Source organism: Podarcis filfolensis, assembly GCF_964270895.1.
Source record: "Podarcis filfolensis genome assembly, chromosome: 15".
NCBI classification, from domain to species: domain Eukaryota; kingdom Metazoa; phylum Chordata; class Lepidosauria; order Squamata; family Lacertidae; genus Podarcis; species Podarcis filfolensis.
The window spans coordinates 31,001,389-31,022,783 of NC_139618.1; the positions used below are offsets into that span (position 1 = coordinate 31,001,389).

Genomic DNA, 21,395 nt, shown 5'->3' on the forward strand with positions numbered 1-21,395 from the left:
TCCACAAACATCCAAACTGGAGTGATTGATGGTTGACTTCCTCTTGATGGAAGGGTGCAGGGTGTGAGCATGGGATAACATATTTGTTAATGTCTGGAAGAACAGCATATAGAGAGAGAAGGGATGGGGACAGTGGCCTGATCTAGCACATCACATTTCGCTGATTATCACCATGTGTATCATGAAATACTATTTTCTTCCCTGTTGCCCAGTATGCTGTGCTCTTTCTTTAGAGGCCACTTTTGGACTGCCAGAAACAGCAGAGATTTGCATGAAATTTGCATATGCTAATTTATAATATAGACGCAAGTTTAGAAATAAAAATGTAGTACATCCCACCATAGAAGGGAACAAGACTTTAAACAGGTGACCTGTGTGTCTTCTCAGCCTGCTATTTTGATTGAGGGCAAATCCGAGGCCCCTTCATTATCTTTAATCCAAACTTGAGCCGGACAGCCCTTCAAATGGGACTGTCCTCTGACAGCCTTTTCAACATAGGACACAGTCACCTTTTACTGCTTACACAGATAACATGGGAAACTGTTGAGTTTTTTGGGGAGGGAGGTGTCTCAGCAAAAAAGAAAGAAAGAAAAAATGCAGCCCTGCATAAATAATGAAGGGTTTCTGCCTTTCGTTATTTTTTGAAATTAGGGACCAAGAAGATGCATGTTCGCTTTTTGCAGCAGATGCATACCCTCACAGCCTGCCAGGGCAAAGCTTTACTGATGCATAGCAACCCCTAAACGTTGGGGACCCAGTGGCCAGAGCAGTGGGGCAGTGAGGCAGCAACTTTACTATTTAGACTTACTGGTCTTATGGAGGGCGGGTGCATCCACTGTGAAGCTCAGAGAGTGGTACACAAAGTGGTTCCCCATCCTCATTTCACCCTCACATCAACCCTGTGAGGTAGGTTAGACATAAAGGGCAATTTACCTCACTTCAAAATGTGATAAGCCAGCCCCCATCTGCTGTGTTTCAAGGCCTCTTTGCTCTTTCTATGAGTAGGGATCAGGCCTGGACTTCTGCCCCAAAGTCCTGCCCTGACAGCACTGCTGGATCAGTGGGAGACGGAAACTGAAGGGAAGTAAACAGAAAGGACAGCCCTGTTGAGTAGACCACGGCAGAAAGCCAGGCTGCTGTTATTTGTACCAGGCCTACCCTGAAGTTCCATATTGCTCGCCACTCCTTGGGGCTGAGCTGCAGATTCCAGTTTCATTCTCTGTTGGAAAGGTCTCTGACACAGCCCAAAGGGACTCACCAGGCCTGGCCCCAGCCACAGACTTGGTCCACACAGCCGTTCCAGCAGTGTAGGACTCAACAGAGATCTTGCTGCTCTTTGACTATGGCAGGGGCAGCCCGTAGAATGCGCTTCAGATGTTGTGGACTGTAACTCCCATCATCCCTGACCTTTGGCCACGCTGGCTGGGGCTGATGGGAGCCACAGTCTACAACATCTGGAGGGCACCATGTGAATTACTGTTGGTCCACACTGGAAGCAACTTTTGGCATGCAAGGTGTGCAAAAGTGTAAATGTTTGGCATGTGAAATGTGCTCTACCATTAAACTACAGCCCCGCCCTTACCTAATGCACACTGCCATGAGAAAAGTACAACGAGGATTCTAGATCAAATTCAAGGGCACAGTAAAGACAAATGTAAGGTTCTGCACTTAGGCAGGAATAACCAGCTGCACAAATATAAGATGGGGGATACCTGGCTTGCCATAAGTACATGTGAAAAGAATCTAGGTGTCTTAGCAGACCACAAGCTGAAAATGAAAAATGTGTTCTGCAGCAGCAATAAAAAGCGAATGCTATTTTAGGCTTGTTACGGAAAAATCTAGGTGCAAGGCTGCTCAGTCACCCAGCTCGTCAGGCAGACCCCGCGGGTCCCTGCAGAATAAAGGAAAGAGTCTCGCTACCAACCGGAGCAAATAGCTGTAGACCAAAGTTTATTGCGCAACAGGTTCAAAGAGGAATTTTGAACCCCGAGGATGGGGTGACAATGACTTTTAAAACTTTCCCAGTATATCCCAGAATACAGTTCTTACAGTATCATTGATACATCATTGCTACATCACTGGCATGTCACAAAAGGGGAGGAGTAGACAGGGGTTACACTAGTTTAACCTTGGCAAACATGTTCAGACAAGTCCTTGGTACAAGATTAGCATAAGCAGACATGTCAGGGCAAGACCTAAGTATAAGATTAGCATAGGCAAACACCTCTGAAGTCCCACCACCCAAAGTACAATAGAACTTCCTTTGCATGTCTGGACCCCTTGGCAAATCTGGTGATGAGATTAAGCTTTCCTTGGCCAACAATCAGCTCAGCAATTGTCACCTCTGGGCACTTCCTGGGATAGCAGGTGTGTATACATGTCCTCATGCTTGGGGAGGTGTCAGGCAAAAGAGTCTTTTTTCCAGGCCAAAACAGTGTTGAAATGGAGGAAACTGGCAAAGGAGTTGATTTTATATGTTAAAGCTAGGTAACTTCCCTGAGCTGTCAAGTCAAAAGGCTACATTTATATGCCCCCCCCCTGTAATTTCCATAACAGGCTGCATCAACAAGTAAATGACCCCTGGATGGTTAGGTCCAGCCAAAGGTAACAATGGGGTGTGGTGCTCATCTCACTTCTGGCCAAAGGAGCCGACGTTTGTCCACAGAGAGCTTTCCGGGTCATGTGGCCAGCATGACTAAACTGCTTCTGGCGCAATGGAACACTGTGACGGAAGCCAGAGCACATGGAAACGCTGTTTACCTTCCCGCCGCAGCGGTACCTATTTATCTACTCACCCCGGATACGCTTTCCAAACTGCTAGGTTTGCAGAAGCTGGGACAGAGCAAAGGAAGCTCAAACTGCCAACCTTCCGATCGGCAAGCCCAAGAGGCTCAGTGGTTTAGACCACAGCACCACCCACGTCCCTGCCAATAGAAGTACAGTATCTTGATCAAGGGAAGTAATAGTCCCGCTCTATTCTGCCTTGGTCAGACCAAACCTAGAGTACTGTGTCCAGTTCTGGGCACCACAGTCTATAAAAGATATTGACAGGCTGGAAGGTGTGCAGAGGAGGGGGACCAAGGTTATCAAGGGTCTGGAAACCAAGCCTTATGAGGAACGGTTGAGGGAGTTTGGCACGTTTAGTCTGGAAAAGAGGAGAGTGAGAGGAGACACGATAGCCATCTTCAAATATCTAAAGGGCTGTCACATGGAAGATGGAGAAGGCTTGTTTTCTCCTGCTCTGGAGAGTAGGACTGAACCAATGGTTTCAAGAAAGGAAATTCTTTGCAAACATCTGGAAGAACTTAATGACAGTAAGAGCTGTTCAACAGTGGAACAGTCTCCCTTGGGAAGCTATGGACTCTCCTTCATTGGAGCAGAGACCTGTTATGGATGCTTTAGCAGAGATTCTTGCATTGCAGGGGGTTGGACTAGATGACCCTCGGGGTCCCTTCCAACTCTACAATTCTATCATTCTATGAACCCCAGGGCATTTGCAGTGTCAGATGTGAAGCTAGCTAACCTCCACAGCACAGGGCCAACAGGCAGCTAACAATGCAGACAATTAAACAGCTCGTAAAACGCTTCATGCTGAAGAACCTTCCACTTCACTAAGCCAGCAGGCTGTGCATCAATCTTACAGCAGCTTTCCTGTTGCTTACCAGGCACTGGGTGAGCTATTTAGGTCGACAGTACTCAAAATCCCTGGATAACAGGTTGCATTTTTAATTATTTGTCATGCCAGCACTGCTTCTGGTTTTGCAAACTGAACATGGAAACAAGACAAGCCCTCCTTGGCAAAAGAAACTTGACAGGTGCTTACATTGTATATTTGCACTAACCAAACATTATTAGGCTTGGACTCAACAATACAGAACAGGAGATTTTTAATTTTAATTCTATTATTTATTGCAAAAGGGAGGGAGGAAAAGGGAGGGGTGACTTTTCTTCCTCTCACCCTCTTTTTCTGAAAACATACTGTTGCTGCCACCTACTGGTCATGTGCAAGAATCACAAACTCCTAATTGCCTTACATCCTTGCTATCCATACAGCACCCAAAGTCCCCTGGCTGAGACCACGGTGTAGGGCCCTCGCTATTCTACCTCACACATAATTCATGAAGCTTGATTAATATGCAAATACTTGGCAGCCGATCACCCCTCGCGAGCAGTTAATGATTTGTTCAGGGACCCAGCTGCCTGCCAGTATATATATTTCTTTAGTTTACTGTCTACGGCAGGAGCTTCTCCAACCATCTGTTCATTAATATGTAACAAGCAACAGTGATAAGCAATTAAACTGGCTGCAAATTAACCAATTTGCTTGGGGAGCAGCCTTTTGAGCGCTTGTTTGTTTCATTAAACCTTAAATTCATCAGGAATCCAAAGGAACGGAATGCCGTGAGCCACGTTCGGAGCCAGGCTGCAGCTTCTTTCTCGGAAGTAGGGAGGAGACGATCCCTTCCCGTAAGCAAAAATGCAGAAATGTCCATTCAGCCCAGATATGCAAGCTGCACATGAGACTTTCTTTCTTTCCAGCCTAAAAGTCATGGTAGGCTGGCCCGCCAGTTGCCTGGAGGGTGCCTCCAATTCTGTTACCTGCTGACCTTGGGTGCTGGTCACAATAGCAGCCTCTTGGTGCCGGGGTGGGGAATCTACCAAGTGTGGCTAGGCATCAACCTCTGAGACCTTGTGGGATCTGCCCAGCCCAGCTCAGCTCAGATGTGCTCGGTACACCTTATTTTTCCCTGCTTAACTTCACGTTGTCCCATTTCCCTCAAACTCCTCGTTCCAGCAAGGATCCAACTCAGGGGTGTAGCCAAGGGTGGGGCTAAATCAAGTAAATCATTTTTTTAAAAAACTTAACTGAGGTTCTGCTCCCCCCCCCAACATGAAGCCTGCCCCCCCCCCACATAAATCCTGGCTATGTCCATGATCCAACTCTGCTGTCTTGGCACTAAGCATTCCATATCCATTTCCTGTGGTTCTTTGACAGACCTAGAGATGGCATGACATGAGTTTATTTGTCCTCATTGCAATGCTCAAAAGCAGGAGGAGGCACCTGTGGTCCTTCAGATGTCAGTGGACCACAGCTCCCATTGTCCTTGACTGTTGGCCACGCTAGCAGAGACTGGTGGGAGCTGGAATTCAACAGAAACTAGGCGAGCACAGGTTCCCTACCCTCTTGTAAAGGTTTATCGGAACAGAGAGCAGAGCCAGCACAAGACAAGATTCTTGAGGCAGAACTGCAAATCTCTCTCTCTCTCTCTCTCTCTCTCTCTCTCTCTCTCTCTCTCTCACACACACACACACACACACACACACACACACACACACCAAGGTGCCTGGTACCCAAGGCTATTTGAAGTTGTTCTAGCACCTGAGGCAGAAAATCCCACAAGTACTTCTCCCTCAGAAGAAAAAATACAGTAATAAATAACAACTTTGCTGACTATTCATGACAATTGTCGGATGAAACCATCTCACTCTACCTTACGGTAGAACTGGCCCTGGCTAACAGAGTACTGAAGGCCACCCAGAGAGCTTCACAGCCTATTTGGGGTTTCCAGTTTGGGGTTTCTACATCCGGATCCAACACAGTACCATAGCACTTCTGGAACTTTAATTAAAAGCTGGCAGCACACGTGTGTTTTGCTTTTATCTTTTCACCACGTTTTGAGTAACATCCTCACCAAACCTCGCATAGGTTCTAGCATGACAAAACCCCACTTCGTTCCTAAAAGAACACACTCTCTTTGCAACAATTGCAACATCAAGGGTAGCTGAAGCGTCCGGAGAAGTGATGGGTGCTGCGGGCAGATCACCACCCAACCATCATTGCGACCATCCTGCACAGCACATGTTGATCATACTAGATCAGCTTGCATTATTTCCAGCAGTCCTTGCTTGAGTGAGGAGTCAGCATGGCTGCAGATAAGGGCTGCTTCACTTGGGAGCATTTGGGGCATTGTCCACAATTCCACTTGCCCCACTGCTTTCTCTTCCCCAAGAATGGGAAACCTGTGGCCCTCCAGATGTTGTGGGAGTACAACTCTAAAAATCCCTAACATAACAACAAAGGAAAAGCCCTGGTGAATCAGGCCAAAGGCCTGTCTAGTCCAGCATCCTGTTCTCACAATGGCCAACCTGCAATTCCCCACCTGTGATTCCCACCAACTGGTATTGAGAAGTATATGTCCCCAACATAGGCATCATAGCAGGTAAAATTAGCCGTGCTGGCTGGGACCATTGGAAGTCAAAGTCCAACAAGTTATGGAGAACCACATGTGCATCCCTCCTCCACTGTATAAACCTTTTTATATTGCGGGGGGGGGGGGGTTAAGGAAAAAAAATGGGCAGGTAAATCAATCCAATTGTTCACCAAGTAGTAACAAAAGTACATATTGTGCTACATGTATTTATTACGTCCAGACTCTTCTACAGTTATTCTGTCGCCCCCCCCCCCCGTACACATTTTGAGTATAGGCCTACGGATGAATACTACAGACAGGCATGTTTGCCAGGGAGCTACGACTGGATGAGGATCATTGACACACTGCACCTTAGCAAGCCAGGTTTGTCATTGAGTGTGCATTCCACCGGGAGCCACAGCCAGCTCCAGCTCAGAGAGAATTGTGAACATTTCCTCAGCAAAACAGAGCTGCTTTCAGGATTTGGGCATCTTTCTCTATAGAGCTTTGGCACCTATGTAAATGAAGCAAAGCCTTGGTTTACCTATACACAGCTGTTTGAAACTGCTTGAAACTTCTTTGTAACACAATATAATCCCTTAATTCCTGAGCTACTAGCGTGCAGTTTGGTTCAGGGTTAAATTCAACATTCTAGGGTCCAAACCAGGGCCTGGTCTCACCTCCCACTCAAGAGAGGGAGGGGGAAAGGTGTAACATACATTCATTGTATTCAGTTCAATTGTTTGTCCTGCTTGCAGGAAACACCATATAAACTGTGTGATTCTGAAGCAAGGTGTCATGAACTGGCAGAACTTTGGGGGAGAGAATCCCGATGGGGGGTGTAGCCAGGACTGGGACACATCGGAGCAAGCGGTGGATGGGGAAGGAAAGGTTAGCGTAGGAAGTACTCACGGGGTGATGGAAGATGATGAGGGGGTGGAGGTCAGGAACCAGAGCAGCAGGACCCATCACCAGAGCCAGGGGGCCCTGTCTCCCTGAACACAGTGGGCTCTGAGGTGTAGGGTGCAGCAGGAAAGGTGCTCCAGGAAGCTGGGGCAGGCAAAGGCCCACAGCCCAGCTCCCTAGCTGGCCAGGTGGAGCTCGCTAGCTCTGGGAGTGTGATTGCTCAGCTGGAGTTGACAGGTGAGGGTCATCTGCCTCATCAAGCCCAGATGCCACAAGGGACATGCAAAGTATAAAAGGGCAGCAGAGCTGAGGAGCTGTGTCTGCTCAGCTATCCATGTTGATGGACCTTGAACTGGATGTGCCTGCACTGCACTTTGGGTTTGACTCTAGACTGTTTCCTGACTGCTGGCCTTGGCTACTTGGGTTGACCTTGAACCTCGTTTCCTGACCTTTGAATTTAGGACATTGGACTTTGCTTGTGTGGATTGAGCCTCAGACTTTGAACTTTGGGCTTGACATACAGCCAAGTAAGCCAGAAACCTCTATCAGTTATACTGAGTTGTGGAGATTTCTTTCTATTAGGAGTCAGAGAACAAAAGTTTGAATTAGTCATCCACAATTTATGCATGAAAAGACAGCTGTTGCCTGATAACTTTCCTTTTGGAAGCCATCATTCCATATTCTATCCAGCCACAGGGTGGCGCTGCACATGATTTGCTAAAATTGAAGACGTTTTCTTCACATGAGAGAGAAATTAATAAGTTTGCCCTCATAACAAATAAATCAACACAACTATTTGAGTAAATTTCCCACTGCAATTCTACCTGTGTGAGAAGTGTAAGACAAGCAGGTAGCTTGTCCTCCGACAGAATAAGGGCAAATTAACCTTGCTCCTGAATATTATTATTACTATTATTATTCATTATTAACAACACATCAGTGTGGCTTATTAGGTCTGATAATATTGAGAATTTTGCCGCCAAAAGACACCAAAATCCCGCAAAATATAAAACATGTTATGAAAACTAAATGGAAGCTTATTGCTTATAAAGCAACTTCAAGTACGAATACCAAAATATTTTCACTCGGCAGAAACAATGTAGTTTTTGGTATTACTTTGTGGAAAATTTGCGGGCCAATGAGGTTTAGCAGTTAGAATATGAAAAGGCAGCAGGGTGGGGGTGGGCAGATCCAGGTTTAAACCTCAACTCAGTGACAGTTAGCCCAGAGGGAGAACTTGGTCCAGTCACTGACAACCCATTCTCAAAGACTTCTTGTGATTATGCAAAATGGAGGACTCATGAAAGAGTGGGATATTTTTAATAATAAAATACAGACATAAAATTACATTTAGTTGATATATATGATGTGGTTTTTCATGTGTCTGGAGCCTCAGGCAAAGTGAGGACTAAAACAGCCCCCAGAGCTTATAGGGTGCAGGAATGATAGCATCTTAGAGTTTGAAGGGAACCAAGGGTCATCTAGTCCAACCCGCTGCAAATGCAGCCATCTGAGCTAAAGCATCCATGCCAGATGGCTATCCAACTTTTGCTTAAAAACCTCCAAGGAAGGAGAGTCCACCACCTCTCGTGGGAGACTGTTCCACCGCCAAACAGCTCTTACTGTCAGACAGTTTATTCCTCCACAATCTCCTTTCTTGCAACTTGAAGCCATTGAAATCAATTGGTGGCTACACCATTAGGGCAAATGGGGCACCGCCCCCCAAAAAAACTCAGCCCACCCCAGCTAGCCCCCCCACCCCCACCTGCATGCCTTCTTACTTAACAACCAGTCCAGAGAGCAGCCATTCTTCCTCCCCAGTGTCGCCATCCTTCAGCAGCCACCATCTGAAGGGTCACTTCACTCCTGATACGGCAGCCATGTTTTCCACTCCTTGGAAGAGTGGTCCGTTAATATCAATGGGGCCCAGCTTGCCCCCCCCACCTGCCTGTCTTCTTTTTTACAGTCAGTCAAGGGCGGTGGGTGAGGGGGCATGGCAGTCATCTTCCTCCGTCTCAGTGGTGCCATTATAGAACTCAACTGGGCAGAGGAACGCTGTGGAAGCAAAACTGAAATAAGTTGGCTTTGCCTGTCCTTGGTTCTGGCTCCACTTCCTCTTGGCCTGCCTCTCTCCGTGGGAAGAAGAAGAAGAGTTTGGATTTGATATCCCGCTTTATCACTACCCGAAGGAGTCTCAAAGCGGCTAACAATCTCCTTTCCCTTCCTCCCCCACAACAAACACTCTGTGAGGTGAGTGAGGCTGAGAGACTTCAGAGAAGTGTGACTGGCCCAAGGTCACCCAGCAGCTGCATGTGGAGGAGCGAGGAAGCGAACCCGGTTCCCCTGATTACGGGTCTATTGCTCTTAACCACTACACCACGCTGGCTCACTGGGCACCAGCCACTACGGTTGCCATGGCTACCCTCCAAGGGTGGAGAACCTGAGGCCCAGCGGCAGAATGCGGCTCCCCAGGCCTTTCTATGCGGCCCTTGGGACTGTCCCCAAGCCACGCCCCATCTCTCCAGCCCACACCCCCTCAGTGTCCCGACTTCGCAGCCTCCTTGAGTGTTTTTTGGCAGGCTGGAATGAGCCTACCTTGAACACTTGGTCATGCTTCTTGCTTTCCTAGATTGACGATACAGAGGGTGTATGAATGTTTGTAGAAAGCAGAACAAAAAAAATTTTTTTCTTTCCAGTAGCACCTTAAAGACCAACTAAGTTAGTTCTTGGTATGAGCTTTCGTGTGCATGCACACTTCGTCAGATACTATCTGACGAAGTGTGCATGCACACGAAAGCTCATACCAAGAACTAACTTAGTTGGTCTTTAAGGTGCTACTGGAAAGAAAAAAATTTTTTTTGTTTTGACTATGGCAGACCAACACGGCTACCTATCTGTAGAAAGCAGCTTACTGTAAATATATATATATATATTAGGCCCACTTTGACCTCTGGCCCAGCCCACCACTGACATGTGGCCCCCACAAGATTGCACAGAAGGGAATGTGGCCCTTGGCCTGAAAAAAGGTTCCCCACTCTTGCGTTTTAAGGGACACACCAGTCTTCAAACACAGGATCCAAAGCATCGTGATGTATGTTTAGATATTAAAAACATTTTCTTTATTCGGTTCTTAGCAGTCTTATTGTGCTTTAGAGGATTGTGGGCACATATAGTCTTCCCGCAATCATAACAAACTTATTAATAATATCTTTCTACTGCAGGAACAGGAAGGGGAAATGACTAGAAGGAGCATTGTGTGTCTGTATGTGTCTGAGATCATTGGTGCTGAGGTGAGATCTAAGACTTTATTTGGTCTTATAGCTCCGGGGGGGGGGGGAGTGCTAAAAAGGGCCTTTGAGAAACAAGTTTAGATTGTCTGTGGGGTTGTTGGCATTCATTTATGCTGTCTGCTTTATTTATCAGCTAGCATAAGGCGGCCAGGTCTTTAATTAGAGAATGTAGCCTCATCACTGTCCTATAAAAGAGCTAATGTGAATGTTCTTTTGTTTCTTTTAATAGTGTTGCGATATCACGAACATAATTAAAATAGTTGCTGCATCTGCCTAGCTTCAAAAGGACACCCTTTGCAGCTCTGTTGAATCACACATTTTATGAGCAACCGAAACACATCCTAGAGAAACTGAAATTCAACATTTTTACACAGCCTATAATCATCTTAAAGGAGTGGTGGTCTCCTTGTTGTGCTTCAACCTGGTTTCATTTCAACCTGGGGTGGAGAGATTGAGTAGATATATGCAGGGTTAGCGGAGTCTGTAACCTGAAGCTTTCTTAAGGATTTTACCCTACAACCCCAGGAATAAACTGCCACAGAGACTGGATTAGGCCCCCGAAACGGACTTTGGACATGCCTGCTGTAGATTCAACACTCTTAGCAAACCCAATGTTTTGTTTGAACACAGGATGCTGCCAAGAATGTGAGCTATTATCCTATTTTTTTAAAATGAGAATGAATGGGGACACACCCCATAAGCAGCTTTGGCCCATTGCACATGCAGGATTTTGGAAACTGCAGACTTGTGTCAACCTGCACGTGAAGTCTACCCTTCTTTTAGTTCCACACTATGCCTTCTATGTCATCCAAGTGGAAATGGCCATCAATATTTACTTTCCTACAGAAGTCCATTACAGTGACAGGACTAAATGGGGTGGAATGATATATGTGAGACAATAAGTAGCATCCCTGGGCCTTCTCTTCTTCAACTGTCACCTGGTAGTAGCCATTACAGCAGGTTGTCTCTGTGGGAGAGATGGTGAACAAAGCCCATTCAATCCGCTCTGCTGAAAAAACAGCTCCATTGTTCTTTCCCTAGCAGTTGATCATTATAAGAATGTTTAACTTTTAATGATTGGCGCTTGAATTCTTTTACCCTCCCTCTTTCTTCCATATCCCTTTCTCATCGAGTGTTGGGTTTTTTACAGTGTAACCCTATGGGCACAACCTGTCTTGTTTTAATTGATTGCCTGTAAGCTGTTTTTGACTAAACAGTGAGATAAAATTGCTCTAAAGAAATATATAATATGCATCTCTAGTACAGGCGATATTGTTTCAATTAGTCAAAAGTAGTGAAAATTCACCCAAATATCAAAAATTTTCAACACATCTGCTGTGTTTGAAGACACTGTCTTCATACATGGAGGATATATGAAAATCTGAATTTCCAATGTAGCACTCTAAGGTTGGTGAACAACATAAAAAACAAAAGCCCTGAATTTTAAGAGCTTGACAATTGGCTAGTCTGAAAACATTTTAATCAGACTTCAGCAATTTGGTGACTTCCAGATGTTCAGACTCCCATCCGTTAGGGATGGTGTGTGTTGAAGACCAGCAACATCTGGAGGGCTGAGGAATACCCCATGTTTATTCTCTGCTTTGTAATTACCTACCTGTAGAAACCTGCCAGTCCTGTTTCCTTTTGGCTTTATACCTACTAGAGAGAAAGGTTTTAAGGCCCTAAACCATGCAGGACTTGGTCACGGGGGTCATCTGGTGGTGCCACGTACATCCAAGGTTCATTTGGCACCCAGAAAAAGCATTTAGCATGATGGCACACACTTCCCAGTCAACAGTTGGCTGCTTTCAAGCCTTCTAGGAGTAGCGACGCTGCTTTGTTTGCTTTTGTAGTTCTATATGGTAGAGATTTCTGAATATCAGTTATTTCATGTTGTTTTTAATATGCTGTATACCGTTTTGAAACCTTTTGTCATCAGATGTCCATACATGTTTGCAAATACATACATACATAAAGGATGGGGAGGCTATGGTATTTCAGACCCAATCCAATTCCGTAAGTCTCCAAACTGACAGACTGGGCAGGTAGCTTGGTATACACAACTGAAAAAGTTCCTCAAAGCTGATCCCCCAGTTATTTATGTCAGATGCGTTTCGAGAAAGGGTTCTTGAAGCCACCAACCCCAAGGCCAAGTTGTGTTTGCAGCATAAACTAGGAATTAAATCCACTCATCTTTACAAGTGTATAGAGAAATGTGTCTCCCCTTCAGAACCTATGGCTTTTTTGTGATGAAAACCAATCAGTGCACATCATGATTGCAGAGACAAGTGTGAGCTGGCCACCCTGGCCTCCTTCAGGAGAAAGAGCAGAATATAACTTAAATAAATAGCAAAGCACTTAAAACTTTCAAAATGCAATAGCCGGGGAGACTGCAGTGCTGACAATTTCAATAGGCCCATAAGACTGTTCCAACTTATGAGCCCTCAAGAGTGAAATCCTAAGACATCCAGTCATAAGCTGTATCCCATGGCGTATGCAGCTGAGCCTTGCAACACAGAAGTCATTCTTTCAGCTGATCCTTTGGTTCCCATGCGGTGGCACTCTTGCCACAGGTTGAAGTCTGTCCACACTTGCCACTCTAGCAAAGAGTACTAATTCCCCTCAATTCCCAGGGAATCTATTTCTAAAAGAATTTAGGAGTTGCCTTTCAGACCAAAAAGGACCCTCAAGGCAACTTACAGTTTAAAAGAAAACCTAACAATACAGCCGTACCTTGGATCCTGAATGCCTTGGTACTCAGAAGTTTTGGCTGCTGAATGTCGCAAACCCAAAGTTAGTGTTCTGGTTTGCGACCATTCTTTGGAACCCGAACGTCCTCCAGGGCTTCCAATTGGCTGCAGGAGCTTCCTGCAGCCAATCGGAAGCCACACTTTGGTTTCCGAACGTTTTGGAAGTCGAACATTCCGAGGTATGATTGTATTGATAGTTCTAACAATGCAATGACTTGTGCTTTGTTCCATAATTTCATTCCTGCTTTGTATGGATATGACATGGAACAATCCATCATTGTTGTCACCCTTTATGGGGCTAGAAACCAGCTGCAGGTGAAAAATCCTCTTCCACCTCTAAGAGATGGTCCCAAATCACCACCACACTGCATGAAATTGCTCTTCATTGTCCTAAACCGCAAGGAAAACTTCATTGGTAATAAATATCAAGCTTATTCTACAAAAGATGCATGATTTGCAAAGGGTATTTTTAAATTTAATTTATTAAATTACTTAACACTGAACTGCAGTAATTGCTTAACCAGGAAAGATACTTCCAACATTCTCTGTAGCATTCAAACTCCTTTGAAATAACAACATTTAAGAACTCTTTTTCTTCCGGGGATCAGTCTGGATTTCTGCAACAAACCAGTTCCCAAGTTGAAGCTCTATGTGCATTCTCAAAGGGACATAACATGAGCAACTCAATTCAGTCAGTTGCCTTCTTGGCAATAGGTGTGGTGGCCTAAGCCATAAGGAGGTTACATTCCCAGCAGGCCCTTCAAAGTTGGGCACTTGCAATCACAGCTAAGGCACGGTGGTTGTGCACGCAAGGTGTGGCAGGTGGTGGACAGGGAAATTATATTGTCACCTTCCTCCCTTTGTCTTCTTCCCCTCATGGATGAAATACAAGGTTCCAAACTGTGCAGCAATCAATTCAGACCCTTTAACCAGCAGTAAGCAAATTTAAGAGATATACTTTGATCTCAAAGCTGAAATTAAAAGAAGGGGGGGTTAAAGTATTGATTCTTGCACAACTAGCCCCAAACAATATTTGGAAGAGAGTCTCTTCCAAGCACTTGTCAGGCAACTAGAACATTTGACCCGAGGCCCATTTCTGAAATGTCTGGACCACTCCCCCTAATTCTCTGCCTACTTAAACTGGCAGCTTACTTCAAAATTTGCCCCATTTTTAGGCGCATGAGAAGAGCCTTCGTCCTAAATGACCAGAACACTCATCCTGCTACTAGAAAAGACAAAGGCGTAGTGCAGAATTTAGGTTTTGTGAGCAAGGAATAATAAAACATTTTTTCCTCCCCCCCCTACAAAACGGATACACAATTCCCAACTATCTCCCCCCTCCCCCTCTCCTTCTTTCCTTCAACATTCAGCTTTGGTTATGCCATTTCCTTTGTACTGGAGTCTTATGTCTGATGGGAAGTAACTCCCAAATGCTAGAGGGGAAAAAAGCCTACAGCTTATATTTAAGAACAGACTTCGTATACTGGACGGACATACTCTCATTCTCTCTCTCACACACAGAAACACACACACACCCTTCACAGAAGGAGGATTTACTTCCAGCGAAGTGCCCAGAAACACCCATGTTCAGCTCGGCACCTTTAAGTAAAAAAAACCACTTATCAAATACTGTAGGGTATCCTCCCCTTATGTCATAGACTCCAAAAAATAAGAACTGGATGAGAGAGAGAAATCAACATTATCAACTCCCACCATCCCTAACAGCTGTCTCCTGGGTATTCCAAACTCCTTCACTGCACGGAGGACTTGAACCAGTACACTTTTGTCTCATTCAAACAGAAACATTAAATATGGCAGGCAGCTAATAATCCTTCATTCAATTGCCCCCCTGCTCCGTCCGGTGACACCTAACATCGTTTCAACAGAAACAGCAGCTGCCACTGCACTTCCCAGAGTCAGAAGGCAAAAGTGATTAAGATTTCAAGGTGCCACAGGGGTGATAATTTGACCCCCCCCCCCATGGGAATGTCACTTGTGCCACCCTTGAGGCCCACAGGCAACTCAGTCATTGGCCTCCCAAAGGCTCTTCTCTGCCACGAGTGAAGATTTCGGGAACTTCTGTTTCTAAAAGTCTCAACTTGATGCAGAGAAAATCCTGCAACAGTCCGTGCAAAGAGGACTCTGTAGAAGGCCGCATCCACCCGGCTTCCAGCTGCTGCCATCAACCAACCACTTCCCAGACCATCTCCATCCCTTGCTGCCAATACATCTAGGGGTCACACACTTCCACCCCAGTGTTTCGAGTGAAGCTGCAGGGTCTCCACACCAGTCAATGTTGGGGGGGGGGGCAAGGGACAGCCTGCCATGGGCAGCTGTGTTGGACCAGCAGCTGGCTCAGAAAAAAACCCTCAAAACGGCAGTCCATTTTCCATCAGAAGTAGGTGAGGTTCTTGACGACACCCAGTTCAAGCATCTTTTTTATTGCTAATGCCTCGTGTGAGATATTGTGTTCTGAACCCTGTAAGAGAAGGCAATGAGAAACACATTAGGCCATGCAGTAGGGCTGGGCAATATATTGATATATCATCCAAAACTGGTTTGAAGTTCACATCGTGATAATTGTTTCATAATATTTGAGCTAGCAATACATCCCAAATCACAATGTGTGTAAGGGCTAGGCGATACTTGCTTATCAATATCACAACTCACAAGCTAAACATTGCAATCTACCACGATGTCTGAAATAAGGATAGAACTATACAGAGGCAGCTGCTGCTGCTACTTCTGTCACTCTTATCACCGCCACAGAGCCTTGCAGGCCACCACTGTCCATGCCACATCCAAGCTGCTGCTGCCTAGAAGGCCTGCTGGCAGTCCCAGATTATTTGTATTCACTATGACCCATCCCCACACTTTGGATTGTTCTGAATACCACCATTTGGTAGGTAAAAGGACCCCTGACCATTAGGTCCAGTTGTGACCGACTCTGGGGTTGCGGCGCTCATCTCGCTTTATTGGCTGAAGGAGCCGGCATACAGCTTCCGGGTCATGTGGCCAGCATGACTAAGCCGCTTCTGGCGAACCAGAGCAGCGCACAGAAACGTCGTATACCTTCCCGCCAGAGCGGTAACTATTTATCTACTTGCACTTTGACGTGCTTTCGAACTGTAGATTGGCAGGAGCAGGGACTGAGCAACGGGAGCTCACCCCGTCGCGGGGATTCGAACCGCCGACCTTCTGATCGGCAAGTCCTAGGCTCTGTGGTTTAACCCACAGCGCCACCCGCGTCCCCAACACTCAGCTACCTCAGAAGAAGGTAGCCAAGCCCAAAACCAAAAGTCTCATTTGGATGCATTTTGGCTTGCCTGCTGCTGCAAGTGAGATGATTGATAATATCATCATTTTAGACCCTTAAGTAGTAGCAGTTGCCAGGACACTGTCCTGTTTGCCTTTGCTTAGTTCCTTCCTTATTTCAGATATCACAGAATATTGATATATCACGATGTTTAGCTGGTGATATATCGTGATACCCAAAACAGGTTATCGCCCAGCCCTATCATGCAGTTCGCTGGTTTTCAGCTTTTCAAGAGTCCCTAAAGGAGAAAGTTTGTATTCTAAGACAAATTAAACAACTGAGAAGTACCCTTGAGCTCATCCAGTCCAACCACCTGCTTAATGCAGGATGCAGCTATGCTTGCATAAGAGTCGAGAGGAAGAACCAAGATAGTGGCACTAATTCTACAGACTCGACTCAGAATGGCATATGGACAGCCTCAGAGGGCTCCTGCCGCTGCCTTGCCTGTGGGTGTCCCAGAGGCATCTGGTTAGCCGTGGTAGGAAATAAGAGGCTGAACCAGACTGGAACTTTGGTTTTATCCAGCTGGCTTCTTACATCCTTAAGAGGCAATGGAAACCACACTGCCACAAACGTGCACAAAGCGGGTTTTAATCTCTGCTCTTCACCCATCTGCCACTCCCTTCCTAGGGCTGTTTTGCCATCTCGGGAGAGGAGCAAGCAGAATGAAAACAAGAACCCGGCTGCTGGGATCAGACCAAGAGGGACCCATCCAGTCCAGCATTCTGTTCTCACAGTGACCATCACATGCCTAAGGGAAGCCCACAAGCATGCTTCCACACACATGTTCCCCTGCAACTGGTATTCAGAGGCATGCCACCACCTCTCCCTTCTCTCCCTCTTTCCCAGTCTTATCTCTAAACCTCTTTTCAAGCTGTCCAATCATCTTTCTGGAAGCCCGCATTTTCTCCCTAAGCCATAGTTGGCTTATCATGCGGTGCAAACCTGGTAACTGAGAAAGATACTCCCAGCCTAGGTGCAAAGGGAGGCGGGGGGAGGGGAGAGGAATTAAAGGCTGGAGTGAAACGTCAGTGATATGCAAAAAAAAGTACAATCTGTGACAACTCGGAATTGGAGCTCAAATGTATGCTGTGATGGATGGAGCCAGTCTGCCAAGCCAAGAGGATGGAGACTGCCAACCCTTGCTTCCTAGTGCTCAGCACTGAGATCAGGAGATAAGCACTCTGCCTGCTCTTTAAAGAACAATCTGTTAAACAGAATAAAAAAACTCTTCCATCTCAGCACCGTGGTGATCAGCAGAGATGGGGAGATAAAATCTGTCTGTGAAGTGTAAAAGGCAAACCTTTCACACCCACATCACACTCCAATGCTATGTCCTTGTACATGTGGTTTGTGTGCTGTATGTGTTCTCCAGATGTGAAGTGAGTGTGCATGCATGCATGCGCTCACACAGAAGTACAGAATAACCACACCTGCTGGTGGCATGTGGCTAATCATTAGTTTAGCCTCAGGTTGAAAAAGGGTTCGCTACTCCTGCTGTGAAGGGTCATCTTGCATACTTACTATTTACTTCCAACCTGTTTTTCTTTTGCACCAGGGATGGGCAACCTGTGGCCCTTCAGGCACTGTCAGACTACAACTCCCATCGCCATCATTTACTGGCCATAGTAGCTGGAGCTGATGGAGACCAACAACATCTGGAGGACCACAGATTCCCTGCCCCTAATTTACGCTCATCTGTATATATACACAGGACATGCCACACATAAATCTGATTGAAGCTAGTCCATGAAAGGTTAATGCCCTAAGAAAACTGGTTAGTCACAATGTTGGGCTTTTTTAATGAACAAGTTTCTTTCTCTTTCTTTCTTTCTTTCTTTCTTTCATCTGTGAATGGTTAATAGTTGTTTTTCTACAAGCCAGAATATTAAACTAGGTTCAAACCTGGTTTGACATCCTGGCTTGTTCTGAGGCTATAATTTCCCAGTCCGGACAAAATGTGAAACTACAGTTAACTGCAGACTTTCTGATTTGTTCGTTGGCTTGTACAAAGTGGCTAAAGTCTTGTTCACATCTCAGTTTATTAAGTCGGTGGACTTTCCCTATACAAGCAGCTTCTTATATTATATTCATCTGACAAGAGAGGCAATGGTTACTCACAGTCATCGACTTCAATGTGACTTGCTCGTAGTAGTGAATGGTCTGCTTCTTGGAGTCAGGGTATCCAAAGCCCGCAATATGAACTATGTCACAGAAGTGCAATGCTAAGGTGATAGCCACTAATCCTGTGGTTGGTTTCTAGGGGAAGACAGAGGAACATGATGCTGGGTTCACTTTCTCTTGGCACAAAGCTTACCTTGAGGAGCCAGGATGGTTTAGTGGTTGGAGCAGCCTTCGACTGATGGGAGTTACAGCCCAAAACATCTGGAGGGCACCAGATTGAGGAAGCTGGGCCAGAAGGCATGACCCTGATCAGGGGGGACACCCAGGTTCAAATCCCCTCCCAACTACAAGGTTTACTGGGTGACCTTTGGCCGGTCCCTGCCTCTGACCCCTAACCTGCTTTACAGGGCTGCTGTGACTATGCTCTGCCTCCACAGCAGGGAGGAAGCAATGCTTCTGAATATCAGTTGCTAGAAACCACAGGAGGGGAGAGTGCGCTTGTGCTTGAATCCTGCCTGCTGGTTTCTCACAGGCAACTGTTCCGCCCACTGTAAGAACAGGATACTGGACTATATGGGCCACTGGCCTGATCCAGCAGGCTCTCCTTATGCTCTTAATCTATACATGTTCACACGCACACACCTTTTGTCTGTAATTGGTATCGAGGGGGAAGTTCCTATTCATTCCAGAGGCTTTCCCCATCCCTAGACTGCAGACTTTCTTAAAATAATAAAACAAAGAATATCAGCGCGCTCAGCTTTAGTGTCCCAAAACAATGTCTGTGTTTGCACAGGTGTGATGACAGCATCTTAGATAAAGTGTAGCTTCGAAACCTTGGTAGAAGAGTTTCTCGTCGGCTTTGAAACTTCAGCCATAGAAATGTTTCCTGATAACTGCCACGCACATAAAAAAGTAGTTCTAAAGTTGTCAAGACACCCCACCTGGGCAAACACTGGCAGACGTACATCTAGAAGTTGCCAACAGGATAGCAAACAACACTGAACATAAAAAGCAGTGTGTCCTGAGATGACATGAACTAAGGCCCAGGTGTCTTTGAAGTGGTAAACATCTTCCTGGGCTGTACCACTTCAGACTACAGGTTGGGACTCCCATGAGTAAATGCTCCTCCACACAAAAACAGCTTATTTGAGGGACAACTAGCACATCTGGGGGGAGGGTTCTATCCTAGCCTTTAACACACTCATCTTCTATTTGCAGGGATGTATTTAAATAAATTTAGCACAAAGAAGCATTTCGTCATGCAAGCCCCCACCTGCAGCCTGAGGTGATAAGGCACAGGCATAGACTTTACCACCTCAGTGAGAACTAGGCTGAAAGATCTTACAAGTCGCCTCACCCTGATTTGGAAAAGCAGTGCAGTCTGAGCTGAGGTGCTTTCCCCACCCAAGTGACATTTAAACTGTGACTAAAAAAAATAAATACATCTGCACCTGAAATGTCAGTTAATTGAACATACTTCTGATTCAAAAATTAGCTTTCTGCCCTGCATGGACAACATTCATATCTGCTACTTTCCAGGCTAGAGGATGCTCCTAGAAGCACGGGATACAGATGATCTGTGATTAGAGAGAGAGACAGACAGACAGACAGACAGACAGACAGACAGACACAGAAAGTGTGTTTAGACACACACAGCGAGAAGGAGTGTGTCCTAGGAGCATGGGATACAGATGATCTGTGATTAGAGAGACAGACAGACACACACACAGAGAGAGAGAGAGACAGACAGACAGACAGACAGACAGACAGACAGACAGATACAGACAGACAGACAGACACAGAAAGTGTGTTTAGACACACACAGAGAGTGTGTGTGTGTTTAAATGCTTAAAATAAGTGGCAGATACAAGTTGAGAAGTGAAATGTCTCAGGACACCAGCGCTGGGAAAGGGCCACAGTTAACACTTTGCCTCCTGTGCTGTTTTCCCCAATCAAAATCCTGCTAGAGGGCAGGGGAAAGAGATACAGGCATCCATATTGTATCACTTCCCCACCCCCCTTGTCCTACTGGTCTAACAGATTTGGGGCAGGGGAAAATATGTTAAAGGAAATATAACACGGGGGGAGGGTTAACACAGAGACACACACCTGGCCCCACTGTTCCGAGGCCATTTACACTCTACTCTCACCACTGATTTTAAGCTCTAAAGACAGTCGCCTGGAGATCCACTCACAGACCACCCACATCATGTGTATTTGGGTCCCAAGATATCCAGGTGCCACATTACAGGAGAGATCACAGCTTGGAGACGACCAAGCACCATCTCATCTTGAGAATTTCAAGAGAAAGAGCGCTTTGCTCCTTTTAGGAATAAGCCTCAACTCCTGTAACTTGTCCCTTCTCTCTCTCTCTCTCTCTCTCTCTCTCTCTCTCTCTCTCTCTCTCACCACTCTTACCTGTTTTAACTTCTTCAGCTGCTTCATTGGAAGCTTAAGCAATTTGGCAGCGGTTATTTCCATAAAATACGGGTTCAGGATTCGCACTTGCTCAGGATTTGCATCCCAAATTAAGGGAGGCTGTTTCCAAAAGCCCTTCCGAACCTGGAAAAGAGGATTAAGATAGGTTAGCCAGGTGCTCTTTGTTCTCAAAGCAAGAGAGCTGAGCTGGGTTAAAGCAGGAGGAAAAAGTGGGGCAGGCAAAGCAGAGTCATTTCCCATTGGTGGCTTTCTGGTGTTATACCCTAGGATCTGATCTCTATGCTTCAGATGGGATGCTCTCTCTGTATCTTTAGGCCACCTGGAGATCACAGTATCTCTGAGCAAGACCAGAACACTCTTCCATACCTACTTCAATTGC

The 21,395-nt window shown here is 45.9% G+C and overlaps 1 protein-coding gene across 22 annotated transcripts in view; it reads right to left on the reverse strand.

Moving 5' to 3' along the window:
* Window positions 1–13,601: 13,601 nt before the first annotated feature.
* Window positions 13,602–21,395, reverse strand: part of ST3GAL4 (ST3 beta-galactoside alpha-2,3-sialyltransferase 4) — a 174,796-nt gene continuing 167,002 nt past the window's right edge. For all 22 annotated transcript variants that reach the window (XM_083588947.1, XM_083588958.1, XM_083588950.1 and 19 more), the window contains 3 exons: window positions 20,996–21,139; window positions 18,575–18,712; window positions 13,602–15,616 (listed from right to left, as the gene is read on the reverse strand). In XM_083588947.1, coding sequence (XP_083445073.1) covers window positions 15,530–15,616; window positions 18,575–18,712; window positions 20,996–21,139 — 369 coding nt within the window. In that variant the 3' untranslated portion in view covers window positions 13,602–15,529. The remainder of the gene's footprint in view (window positions 15,617–18,574; window positions 18,713–20,995; window positions 21,140–21,395) is intronic.